The following is a 12,648-nucleotide window of genomic DNA, read 5'->3' as shown; positions in this document are numbered from 1 at the left end:
TTGTTTTTTAGAGCAGACCATGAGAAATCAAGATCATCTGAGATCTTATTCGATTTTTTAAAATAAGATTATTTTAAAGTTTATCTAAATCTGTATCTGTAAGAAAAACCCTCTTTAGGTTTAAAAAAAAGAGCCCTTTTATTCCATAAATATTAAATATAAAAGTCTGATTAAATGTGTGCAGCAACCAGAGAAACTAGAAAACTTTCTGATAAAAGAAAAGTAATTATTTCAAGAGTGAAAAGTGGAGCGTTTTCCTCACAGAGTTTGGAGCAGTTTTCCTTTTATAGTTTATAATTCTAGAATGTTTATCATTAAAGCTGTTCTGATTTGTATGCTTTATGGTAACCGGAGTTCACACAAAGTCACGTAAGTCCAGCAAGTCAACAAAAACAGGAATCAGTTTGGAAAAGACACTAAACGTTAAAGGTTTTCATGTTTTTGTTTCAGGAGCCTGAACGAGCTGAGGGTGCTACTCCTGGAGTCCCACCGTCACTCGCGGGACACGGAGAAGGACCTGAGCCGGGAGGTGCACAAGGCCGAGTGGAAGGTCAAGGAGCAGAAACTTCAGGACGACATCAAAACCCTACGAGAGAAAGTGCTTCTGCTGGTGGGAACCAGGATCAGAATGTTTATTTTTAAAAGTCTCGCATGAAAACATTTTAAAAACATCACATGGATTCACGAGGCTTGAAAACGGAGCTTAGATTTAGCCTTGAAATGTTGACGATCATTTATGAGCTCTTTGCGTTCCTCAGGGTCGGGAGCGATCTTCACCCGACCACCGGCGCTACTCCATGCTGGACCCCTCGGCTCTGGACTCAGAGGTGACCCGCCTGCGCCAGCGGCTGCTCGGTACTGAGGAAGCCCTGAGGAACGCCTTGGAGCACAACCAGGAAGTGGACCAACTGGTCCAGGCCATGCGTAAACGTCCAGACAAAAGCCAGGTAAGATCACGTTTAATCTAATCTGTTGTTCTTAGGGAACATATGCACATAAATATGTTTGTATAAAAATCATTAATCTGAACTTCAGAAGAACAAGATCTGCTTCTCCCTTGTTTACGGAGTAGAACTCTTCATCCAAACATGAGGATGTTTGGATGAAGAGTTCTACTCCGTAAACGAGTCGATGTTTCTCTAAATATTCTTGTTTTTAATTTCTGGTTCAACACCTGCAGCAATGATATGTTTTAAATAAAGACAATAGAGTTTAAAGTTCACCTAGCTTAGTTTAGCTTAGCGTAGCATAGCTTTGTAGTTAAGCTGAGATCGACTTAGCTTAGCTTAGCTTTCCAATTCACTCTCTCTTTCTTTACATTTGTAATCACAATTGTCTATTTTTGCTCATTTTAAACATATTTTAAATCATTTTTTGAATTCTTTTTATATTTTAAATTTTAGTTTTTGTGAAGCGCCTCGTGATTTTTATTAGTGATGGGGCGTTCCCGAACGAATCAAATCTTTTGAACGGGTTTTCAGAGTGAATGATGAGAGCCGAGTCCCTGCAGAGAGCCGTTTATCTTTTTGTTTTTTGTTTTTTTTTGTTTGTTTTTTTACCGTGTCCTGTCTGGCTGTGAAGCAAGCAGAATTGATGTCTGAATGCTGGTAACAAGCCTTACAGATTTACTCTCAGGTGGAGCATCAAAGTGTCTGCTTTTAATGTCATGCCTGATACTTAAAACTTTATTGTTATTGTTCTTGAATGCTTTGTAATTCCGACCAGACACGGAGACAGAGGTGAAAGAGAAAGGAAAAGAAAAGGTGGGGTGGGGGGGGGGGGGGGGTCCACAAAAATAAACAATAATGAACAAGAGTCTGCTTCTAGACCTGCAGAAAAAGACAAAAAAAAGCAAAAGGACAAAAAAAAATGGGACACAACAACAATACAACAAGATCTAGCTATCACTGCGTCAACTTGATGAGGAAATATAAAATCAACATTGTTTAACTGAAGAATCACAATAATAAATCACAGTGCATTAAGTGCCCACCATAGTCTTAAGACATGTGTTGAACGTGCCCAAGCCCATACTTATGAGAGCACCATGTGAGCACCTGTGTGTGTACACGCGCTTGTATATGTAAGGTTTCTCTATAGGAGCGTCCAACAGAGAGTGTGAGGGACCACAGATCCGCCCCCCAAAGACGCACAGGAGACGGGGGGAGCTTCAAGTCCAAGAGATCCAGGCGCTGCCCCAGAACACAGGAACCCCAAGGAGACTGCAACCAGAAAGGCCCCCGTCCCCTCGAGAGGTACAGAGGATCGCCCCGGGGGGCCACAACCAGCAGCCGGCAGAGTCCCGGGAGACATCAGTGGCAAGCCCACAGGCCCGCCCGCAGCCTCCCACCCCCTAGCCGGCCGAGCCCGGGACCCAGCGACCCGGGACCCAGGGGCGACCACCCCCGCCGGGGACCCAGCAGAGCCCAGGGACCCAGACCCCACCAGGCAGCCACCAGGATCTATCAGGCAGATGCCAAAATCTTAAACCCCCAGACCCGGTTGCCACGAACACTCAGGCAGACCAAGGCACAACCCCTCACACCAGGTGTGGCAGGGGGAGGGGGGACAGAGATCTATATCATCAAGAGAAGTTCCAGGAGAGGGGAGGAGTCAAAGGCCCCACCTGACATATACAGTCATACACAAACACAGTCACACACTCCCTCATGCTCACACATACACATACAACCCAAGACTTACAAAAATGCATGCCGGACACCCACTCATGCTCCCCATACACACCCTATTCACTCTGGTCCCGGTACTGCTGCACATGGGGTATAACCATCACCGGTAACCAGAGTTTGACCCTTTCTGCTGGGGTGCTGATGAGCAGGCTCCCCCGCCCAACGCTGAGCACAGCAACCCACCACCCCAGACCCCAACCAGACGACCAGATCTCCCTTCTAGCCTCCAGCCCCAGGAAGCCAAGCCACAACAGAGGTGGCTAAGACCCCTAGTCTCCCTCCGCCTGCTCCAATATAGTGTTGTGTGATCATGAGGTGTATTCCATGGCTGTGGTGAGTGGGCAGTGCGGGCGTCATCCGGCCTATGCCAGCTGATGCCACCGCACCGCCCCACTTACACCCTCAGCCATCGGTGTCTTAAGTGCGGTTTAAAATTGGAAGTGGGCACCGGCACCCAGGAGGAGGCTGAGATATCCCCCTGCCAAATGCCGTTGAATGTGCTCACTCCCAAGGCCCTAAGTGTGTGTTTGTGTGGAATGTCGTCAGTGGAAGTGTATAAGGTGCAAATAAAATTGGGGGGCAGGTTGCCACAGGAATGCAGAAATGGGGTCCATACCCGCACTCCCTGACTTGCCCACCCCCCAAGATCCTATGTGTATGTTTGTGTGATGATGTGAGGGAGCAGGAGGAGAGAAATATGCGGGGATGGGGAGGAATGGCTGGTTGGGCTTAGCCCTCCAGGGTGCCAGCTCCCCCACTGGCAACAATAGGCACCTCTGTTGTCAAACTGCCACCCAGGGCATGGAGACCCCAGCCCATCCTGCCAGGGCCCAAAGCAGCAGCATTACAGAGCCTCACGGAGCCCGAGGGCACCAACCCAGCCCCACCCCAGCAGAATATCTATGCCCATCCCTGCATTTGCACAACTTCCAGAATATATAAGACATGGGACATCCAGGTAAGGTTGGGTCCTCCCCCTGCTGGACCTCCCCCTCCCCTGTGATGGAACGGCAGAGGAGCCAAGGTCTACCTGAGGCCCTCGAACCCGGGCCAGGCACTGCTGCGTGTTCCTGCCTTCTTCCCGGCAGCATACATGTCAGGACACGACCCCCAAGGCCCCGCCCAGATCCCCACACGGGGCCGGCCACCCCCAAACCTCGAGCCCCCAGGCCCCCACCCAGACCCGCCCAGGGGCATTGCAGCTGCCAGGCAGTGACCCATGGTTGCCGCCAAGATCCCCAAGAGGCCCCAGTCACAACCGCCAGCAGTCCACCCCCCGAGGCAACCCAAGCACCTCCAGAGATGGGCAACGGCCCCCCAGTCCCAGACACCCCCAGTGAACCCACCTCCAGGGAACATCCGGATACTCCAAACTCAGACCCCACACCCCCCCACCCACACCATCCCGCAGGACAACATCAACGGCCCCCCACCCTCGCTATGTGATGGAACCAATCAAAGGAGCCCAGAGAGATTGATCTGAAGTGGAAGCAGAGGCTATATCAAGTGCAATATGATCTAACAAAAGATTTCTATACTGGTTAATGCAGAGAGTTTCTCTATTTTTCCAATTCAAGAGGATAGTTTTCTTAGCGATGCATATGGCAGTCAGAGCCGTTTATCTTAACAAACCTCCCCGGAAGTCGGTCAAACTCACCCGCTCAAACCCCGCCCACCACAGTCCCGTGCGCCCTCACAGACACCGCAGGAAAACGTTGCCCTTGATACCCCCCCCCCCCACACACACACACACACTCCCCCAAATCGCCCCCCCCCCCCCCCCCCTCCCGCCCGGCTTCACTTCGTTGAAAGGAGTCAGTCTTTTGAACGGCTACGACTGACTAATGAACGGCTCCCATGAAAGAGCAATAAATCCCATCACTAATTTTTATTCTGCAAGGTGCTATAGAGAAGATCTTTTCTTCTCCTTCACCTTCTTCTTCTTCTTCTTCTTCTTCTATTCTTCTCCTTCTTCTCTTCTTCTTTTCTTCTCCTTCTTCTTCTTCTTCTCCTTCTTCTTCTTCTTCATCTTCTCTTCTTCTTCTATTCTCCTTCTTCTTCTTCTTCTTCATCTTTTCTTCTTCTTCTCTTTCTTCTTCTTATTCTTCTCTTCTTCTCCTTTTCCTTCTTCTCTTCTTCTTCTTTTCTTCTCCTTCTTTTCTTCTCTTTCTTCTTCTTCTCTTCTTCCTCTTCTTCTTCATCATCTTCTCTTCTTCTTCTCCTTTTCTTCTTCTTCTCTTTCTTCTTCTTCTATTCTTCTCCTTCTTATCTGTTTATTCTCTTCCTTCTCCTTCTTCTTCTTCATCTTCTCTTTTTTCTCCTTCTTCTTCTTCTTCTTCATCTTCTTCTTCTTCTTCTTCTCTTCTTCTCCTTCTTCTTCTTCTCTTTCTTCTCCTTCTTCTTCTTCATCTTCATCATCTTCTTCTTCTTCATCTTCTCTTCTTCTTCTTCTCTTTCTTCTCCTTCATCTTCATCATCTTCTCTTCTCCTTCTTCTTCTTCTTCTCTTTCTTCTTCTTCTTCATCTTCATCTTCATCTTCCCTTCTTCTCCTTCTTCTTCTCTTTCTTCTCCTTCTTCTTCTTCATCTTCATCATCTTCTTCTTCATCATCTTCTCTTCTTTTCCTTCTTCTTCATCTTCATCATCTTCTTCTCCATCATCTTCTCTTCTTCTTCTTCTCTTTCTTCTTCTTCTTCTTCATCATCTTCTTCTCTTCTCCTCCTTCTTCTTCTTCTCTTTCTTCTCCTTCTTCTTCTTCTTCATCTTCATCATCTTCTTCTTCATCTTCATCATCTTCTTCTTCTTCATCTTCTCTTCTTCTCCTTCTTCTTCTTCTTCATCATCTTCTCTTCTTCTTCTCCTTATTCTCTTCTTCTTCATCATCTTCTCCTCTCCTTCTCCTTCTTCTCTTCTTCTTCTCCTTCTTCTTCTTCATCTTCATCATCTTCTTCTTCATCTTCTCTTCTTCTTCTCCTTCTTCATCTTCATCGTCTTCTTCCTCTTCTTCTCCTTCTTCTTCTCCTTCTTCTTCTCCTCCTCCTTCTTCTTCTCCTTCTCCTTCTTCTTCTTCATCTTCTCCTTCTTCATCTTCTCCTCCTTCTTCTCCTCCTTCTTCTTCTCCTCCTCCTTCTCCTTCTCCTCCTTCTTCTTCTTTCTAATTCCAAACAATAACAGAACAAATGCAGTCAGAAATAAAGTTTTGAGTCCTTCTGACTTGAACTTTGACACTTCCTCTTTATCTTTCTGAGTGGCACAAATCGCCACCACCTACTGGAGTGGCATAGTAGCGTCAGTAATATGGAATTCCGTGTTTCTGTTTGGAAGTTTTTCTTTTATTTGAAAGTAATAGAAATATGTAATTATTTCAGTATTTGAAGGTAGAAGTTGAGACTTGGCTGCAGTTAAACGCCTGCATGAATGAATCATTTGTGTTTTTCAGGTCCTCGGTGCAAATTCAGCAAACGGGATTCATCACCAGGAGTCAGACAGCACTCGAGATGTAGGTGCCCCCTCACTCTGTTTCTCTCTAGATCACTATTAATCTCACATCATCAGTAATATATACATTTATTCATAGGAGCAGCACTGATTTAGAAGCAGCGGGGAAAAGACGGGGAACCTGACTCTGACCGATCCGGGACACGAAGTTGATCTGCCGTCGCAGCGATGAAGGAACATTTTCTTTTACAGTCAAAACCAAAACATTGAACGTCTGTTCTGAGTGATTTCATGTGTTGGTGCAGAAGGCGCCTGTTAGCCGATCAAGAGGATCTTGATCGGCTTCAAAGGATAAACTTAAAGAGATATTATGAGTAAGCTGCTGAGAACTCAACATCCTGGCAGCTTTGATGCTTTAAAGCAGTTTCAGGACAAATCTGAGTTGTGATCTGGAACAAAAACCTGCTGATGGACTAAAGAGGAGCTGAAGGACTGGGTCTGGTTGATATATTTCGTTTATTTATTCCGTCATTTTGCTGTTTGCTTTGTAATAATCCTCTGTACTGTAGATGAGCTGTGTCCACGCTCTGCAACTCACAAACGGTGGTTTGCCAATTCCACACCTGAACTGGTCTCAAACTCATTGTAATGCACAAGCCTATGTAGAAATATTAAAATACAGGATTTGAGCAAGAACAACAAAAACAGTAGAGTAGAAAAGTTTTTTTAGCATTTCTTTAAAGTTCCGATCAGGTTTTTGGCATTTAAATCATTTTTTTGCAATAATGTCCCAGCGTACAGGTGCCGAGTGCGCTCCAAACCCTTGTTTTGTTATTCTTTCCAGAATGATGAGCATGTTCATGACTTGGGTCTGTAAACACAACTCCAGCTTGTTCTTAATGGAATCAGTTACAAAAAAGTGCATTAAAACCAAGCTAATGCCAGCCACCTGCTAGCTTAAAACATCAGCTGATTCCAGAGCTGCCATGTGGCAAACACTAATTGCCTTTGTCCACTTGAGTGCATTTTTATGTCTTTTTTTTTCATCAAAGAGAAACTACCAGGCAGCATTTGGAAAGCGTCGGTAACTCCTGCTCTAATGAAATAACCAGAGCCCATAGCATCACTGTGACAGTTTATTAGGCTGAGTCGTGTCTGCAGGAGGAAGAGCGGATCTGGTACAGGTAAAAAACGATGATCGTGTCTGAAAATCAGCACTGATGAACCAAGGAGGCCTTCTGCATTCAGCTGTGGTAATAAATCACTACCTGACCCTGGATCAGTGCACCGTTGACTATTTGCTGTGGATGTATTTTTTATTTTATTTCAACAGGCTCCATCCATGTGGTAATATGTAAAATATGAGCCCATTTGTAATGTAATAGGATGTACCTGCAGTGCTTTACTGACCCTTTCTCAGTCTCTGAAGGGCTGTAACAGAAGCTGAAACCCAAACTCATCCAGGCTCAGATTATCTTGTTTCTACTGTAAAGTCTTCCAAGTGTTGGACTCGCCAGAAGGTTTGGTTGCTTAACAGGAGAAAATCTGGTGATTCCTTCGGTCAGCTCGGATACATCTTCAACCTCCCACTGGATGTTATTGGACATGGTCCTCCCCACTCACGGGGGTTCTTTCCTTTCTGGATCATTGCTGCAGTGATTTTTTTGGAGATTGAGTCATTAAATATTTACAATGTGGCCTGGAGTTGGAGTATTTTATGGATTTCTGATCACGGGTGTGGGTTTGTCCTTGGGTTAACAGTTAAACAGCAGCTTTAATCATTAACCCCGTCCTTCTTTGGCTTTTTCACACAGAAGATCAGTTACTCCCACAAGGCTATTACAGGCTATTACTATTCTTCAAAACTCTACGTTTCTTTCAAAACCACACACAAAACCTCAAACATAACACACAGATTCCTAAACCGTGGCTTCCCTTTGCAACAACACCCTGCCGTCACATATCGTAACATGTTCCCAAAATGGAACACGTGTTTTCATTTGGTAAACACAGCCACATTTTCACATGACACACACATACCAGTCATTGCTTAGTTTTTCTCAATTGTTTACACACATTTCCTGAAAGCATGCCTCATATTCTCAGAACTCTACACACAAATTCAAAAATACACAATGGGCAAAACCCCTCACTTAACCTGCTAAATTAAACTTCACAATCAAAACAATGTGATTTTGTTGTCAAATGACACGCACAAACCATCATATGAACAGACATTTATAAGAACCAGCAGAACACTCATGTGCTCAATGTTAAACACTATGATGAATGGATAACACTTCATTCATCATAATGACTAAAGCCTTTTTGGTTCAGTGTTACACCTACTATACTACAGACAGTATGTACATGCATGTGTTGTTATTTCAGAATATTGTTTTTACACTCTGAACACACAAATACATGGTAGAAATTATTTTATTTTCCCACAAAACATTGTACACAATGTTTATTCCATTCCCAACCAACACAAAGTTGCACACATAAACTACATACAACAGAATTTACTGTATACAGTTACAGTAAAAAAGAAAACTATGCTGCATCCTCTCTTCTGTTGTGGTCTGGCCACAGCGCCTCGTCCACATCACAAGCAATGTTGTCCCTGGCCAAGCAGGGGGGAATTATCTCCTAGCATGGCGATTCCAGCCATGAAAAGAATCAGCTGCTATATCTCCACATGCGTCCTCCATAGCTTGGAGAAGAGGCATACGGGTTTGTGGCTGTCGGTCGTACACCTTCCATCTCCATGCAGAAAACATTCCTCAATGGGATTGAGGAATGGAGAATATGGAGGGAGATAAACAACTAAAAAGTGTGGGTTGCCAGTGAACCAGTTACGAACCACAGCAGCCCGGTGGAAACTTACGTTGTCCCGAATGACAACGTACCTGGGCTGTTCTGGGCCATCTACCTGGTCTGGTGGAAGGAGTGTGTTGTGTAGGGTGTCCAGGAATGTGATCAGATGGGCGGAGTTGTAGGGGCCAAGGGTAGCATGGTGATGGATGATGCCATGGTAGCCAAGCGCTGCACACATTGTGATGTTCCCTCCGCGCTGGCCAGGGACTTCAACAATGGCACGCTGGCCAATGATATTCCTTCCCCTCTTTCGTCTTTTTGTGAGGTTGAACCCAACCTCATCGATGAAGATGAACTGGTGCTCCGCTGCAGCTGCCTCTAACTCAAGGACTCTCTGAAACACACATGACAATATCAGAAATAAGCATGGAGGGGTCACTATTGTGAAGCACAATTATTATGATTACAATACTGAAATATGTATAATTTACTGTACACAGTGTTGAGTGTATGCATCAGTTGCGGGACTCACTTGCACATAGTTATATCGCAATTCTTTGACTCTTTCTGAGTTGCGTTCAAACGGCACCCTGTAGACCTGCTTCATCCTGAGATGATATCTTCGCAAGACACGGTCCAGTGTTGCTAGGCTGCCCCTATCTATATTTTGAAACTTGTCGTTGTTTTCTATAATTTGTATTTGCTGTAGTGTTGTTGTTTTCTAGGACCATGTTGGGCATTTCAGTTTCCTGTTCAGGAGACAGAAGACGTTCCCGACCTCCTCGTGTCGGTATTCTTTCAGTTCTGCCACACAAATAGTAAAATAATGTGAATAGAAAGTAGGTAAATACTGGAAACATACTTTACAGTATTTTTACTGTCCAACAGAACCATCCACAGGCAATACTACTACTATACTCATTGAATACTGATTGTATTGATATGCAGTACTGCCATTTTCTAGTCAGAGAAGATTTCTTACCTCTTCTCATTTCGGAAGGTCCGGATGATGGATGCTACAGTGTACCTGCTCAAATGTGGCTGTACTCTTTGCCCAGCCTCCCTCATTGTACAGTAAGACCATGGTTGACCACATGATCAAACAAAGTGGCTCGGATCTCATCAGAGATTACGGTCCTTGGTCTTCCTCATCCCCGTCCTCCCCGTCCTCCTCTCACTCTCACTCCTCTGGCTCTGCCTCTGTTTCCAATGTTGGCATCCATTGCTCCAACACAGAAGAGCTCGCCTGTTGCCCTTTTATGCTAAAGCTCTGATTGCTGGTTGTAAAACTGTGTGACGGGTGTTTGCCCTTGTGATGAGTCAGTGTGCATATTTGAATAGCAGTGTGTTCCTTGTGAAAACAAGATGTTTTCTGGATGAAAATTGTGCCAACAGCAGAGAATTGTGTGTAGTGTGTTGAGAAACGTGTGTTTTAGAGTTGCAATTTGAGTGCAAAGCAGGAATTGTGCTTATAGTTTAGCAGAACTGGTTAAGGGGGTTGGTGAATTGGTTACATGTTGTGGTAATTGTGTCTCAAGTACCAGAAAATGTGTGTAAACAATTGAGAAAAACTGTAAACACAAGTAGCCTTTGGGTGAGCACTACCAAGCGTGGAAAGAACACTGAAGAGCAAAACTGAAAACACAACTGTCTAAATCAGTGGTTCCTAACCTGGGGGTCCCGACCCCCACAAGGGGGCGCCAAAGCCTCTCAGTGGGTCACCCGGACCTCTCCACTTTAAGGGGTTAAAACTTCATTTATTACTTGTTTATAGCCTACATTTTGCTCACATTTTTTTTCATGAGTGGAAAGTTTACTGATATTAAGACAGGAAATAATTAGTACAGAAAAAGTAACACACTTTTAAGAACATTTTGCTCAGCTCACTGTTTTATTTTCAAGTGTCAAAAGTTCATTAAAGATGGGACTGGTTGATTAATCACAGCCTTTACAGTAAATAATCTAGTATAAACAGTAATATACACATTTAAGTACATTTTGCTAAGTGTATTTTTTATGTGTCAAACGTTTAATGAAAGGAATGATTGATTTATCAGTGTTTACAAGAAACAGTGTGTTCAGAAAAGTAATACAAACTGTCAAGCACATTATGCTCTGTTTGGTTTTGTTAATGACTTTGTTCTGTACTGGAGCCTACTATTACTGTTATCTATTGAATCAAAGCATATTAAAATGTGCTTGAACAATTTTGTCATTTCTTAATACTGTTTGTACTGGAAGAGAGAATGGGAGGGGGTCGTCAGAAATTTTACTGGTAAAAAACGGGGTCCCTTGGGAAAAAGGTTGGGAACCACTGATGTAAATGGAACACAATGAATTACACACAGAATGTATGACAGTGCCCACTTTTTGAGACAACATTTTAATTTTACAGTTAACCCCCCCCCCCCCCCCCCCCACACACACACACACACACACACACACACACACAAATTTTGAGACAAAACCTTTTATTTTTACAGTTACAGTTTTTTTCAACTGTTAAAACTCAAAAAGCAAAAATGAGGCACAATTTTCACAACCTCTACTTCTGTTCCCGATCGCTTGACTCAATTTATCACCGCCTCGAGTGCCTCATGAAGCCCTGACAGGCCTCAAAGGCCACATCTCTACAAGCCTCCTCCATGGCTTGAAGCAGTGGGACCTGGCTCTGTGGATTCCTTTCGTACACCTTCCACTTCCAGGCTGAGAAAAACTCCTCAGTGGGATTGAGGAAGGGGGAATAAGGTGGAAGGTATAAATGGAAAACCGTGGGTGGTCCTGAAACCACTCATGCACCTGGGTAGCCTTGTGGAAACTTACTTTTATGCTGCAGTCCCTGATTGCAAATTGCTCGCCAGACCCGAAAGTTTAGAGATTTGAATATTTGTGTGTTGTTGATTGAAACTTGAGAATTTCTGTGAGAAGTGTGTGTAAACCTGAAAATTGTGTGTTGTGTTTTGACAGCAAGCTAATGTGAAATTGACATCAGAGTGTAAAGGAGGAAAGTCAGAGTTCTAATATGATAAGGAAATCTTAAGTTGTGATAAATTGAGTCAAGCGATTGGGAACAGAAGTAGAGGTTGTGAAAATTGTGCCTCATTTTTGCTTTTTGAGTTTTAGCAGTCGAAAAAAACTAATGCAGAAGGGGAGGTCATCATTTCTTTATGTGGAAATAAAAACCTCAGAAGTTTCCCAGCGATGGAAACGTCCTCCTGGTATCACCTTTTTATTTGTTTACCTTGTGTGAAGCTTATCCATGTGCCCCAGTTTCAGCTGAAGGGCAGACTGGGTTAACTGGTGACCTTTGAATAAGTAACTGTAAAAAGTAAAATACATTTAAAGCTCAAACATTGAATTTGTCTAAATCCTGTTGGAAGTTCTGAAAAAAAAAATAATCTCACCCTCCACGGGCGATCTCATCCATCCAAGCTCGGGTCCTCAGTTACAAAAAAAAAAAACCCTGAAGTTTCTGTCTCAGAGTGGGAACTTAAAGAGCAAGTCACCCCCAAATCAACTTTTTTTTTCTGATAAACAACATGAACGAGTGTCTAATTGTGCTGCAGACACGTGTCGTCAATAATTTGGCACTTCAGTGCATCTTAGTTAAAATTTAAATAATCTTCCTAAAACTGTCAGTGTTGTGTCGTTGTCAGGTAAAAACTCTGCACTGTATTTGAATTTATATCTGCCATCGCTA

At 43.9% G+C, this 12,648-nt stretch overlaps 2 protein-coding genes across 6 annotated transcripts in view; one reads left to right on the top strand and one right to left on the bottom strand.

The window, feature by feature from the left end:
- The window catches only part of clip2 (CAP-GLY domain containing linker protein 2), a 41,790-nt gene extending 33,965 nt beyond the window's left edge, over window positions 1-7,825 (top strand). For all 4 annotated transcript variants that reach the window (XM_015961933.3, XM_015961932.3, XM_015961934.3 and 1 more), the window contains 4 exons: window positions 451-610; window positions 759-947; window positions 6,130-6,189; window positions 6,268-7,825. In XM_015961933.3, coding sequence (XP_015817419.3) covers window positions 451-610; window positions 759-947; window positions 6,130-6,189; window positions 6,268-6,279 — 421 coding nt within the window. In that variant the 3' untranslated portion in view covers window positions 6,280-7,825. The remainder of the gene's footprint in view (window positions 1-450; window positions 611-758; window positions 948-6,129; window positions 6,190-6,267) is intronic.
- A 111-nt stretch (window positions 7,826-7,936) lies between these two features.
- LOC129152497 (insertion element IS630 uncharacterized 39 kDa protein-like) lies at window positions 7,937-10,553 on the bottom strand. 2 transcript variants are annotated; one of them, XM_054730960.2, is made up of 3 exons: window positions 9,931-10,553; window positions 9,481-9,752; window positions 7,937-9,342 (listed from the first exon to the last, which is right to left on the bottom strand). In XM_054730960.2, the coding sequence occupies exons 2-3, from the start codon at window positions 9,553-9,555 to the stop codon at window positions 8,818-8,820; spliced, it is 600 nt and encodes a 199-aa protein (XP_054586935.2). In that variant the 5' UTR covers window positions 9,556-9,752; window positions 9,931-10,553; the 3' UTR covers window positions 7,937-8,817. The 2 variants fall into 2 exon arrangements, with proteins under 2 accessions (XP_054586935.2, XP_070412050.1); XM_070555949.1 differs by having other exon boundaries at window positions 9,481-10,553.
- Between the last annotated feature and the right edge of the window lie 2,095 nt (window positions 10,554-12,648).

Source organism: Nothobranchius furzeri, chromosome 10 (assembly GCF_043380555.1).
Source record: "Nothobranchius furzeri strain GRZ-AD chromosome 10, NfurGRZ-RIMD1, whole genome shotgun sequence".
NCBI lineage: Eukaryota > Metazoa > Chordata > Actinopteri > Cyprinodontiformes > Nothobranchiidae > Nothobranchius > Nothobranchius furzeri.
Note: the sequence above shows the minus strand (reverse complement) of the source record. Positions and strands in the feature narration are given on the sequence as shown.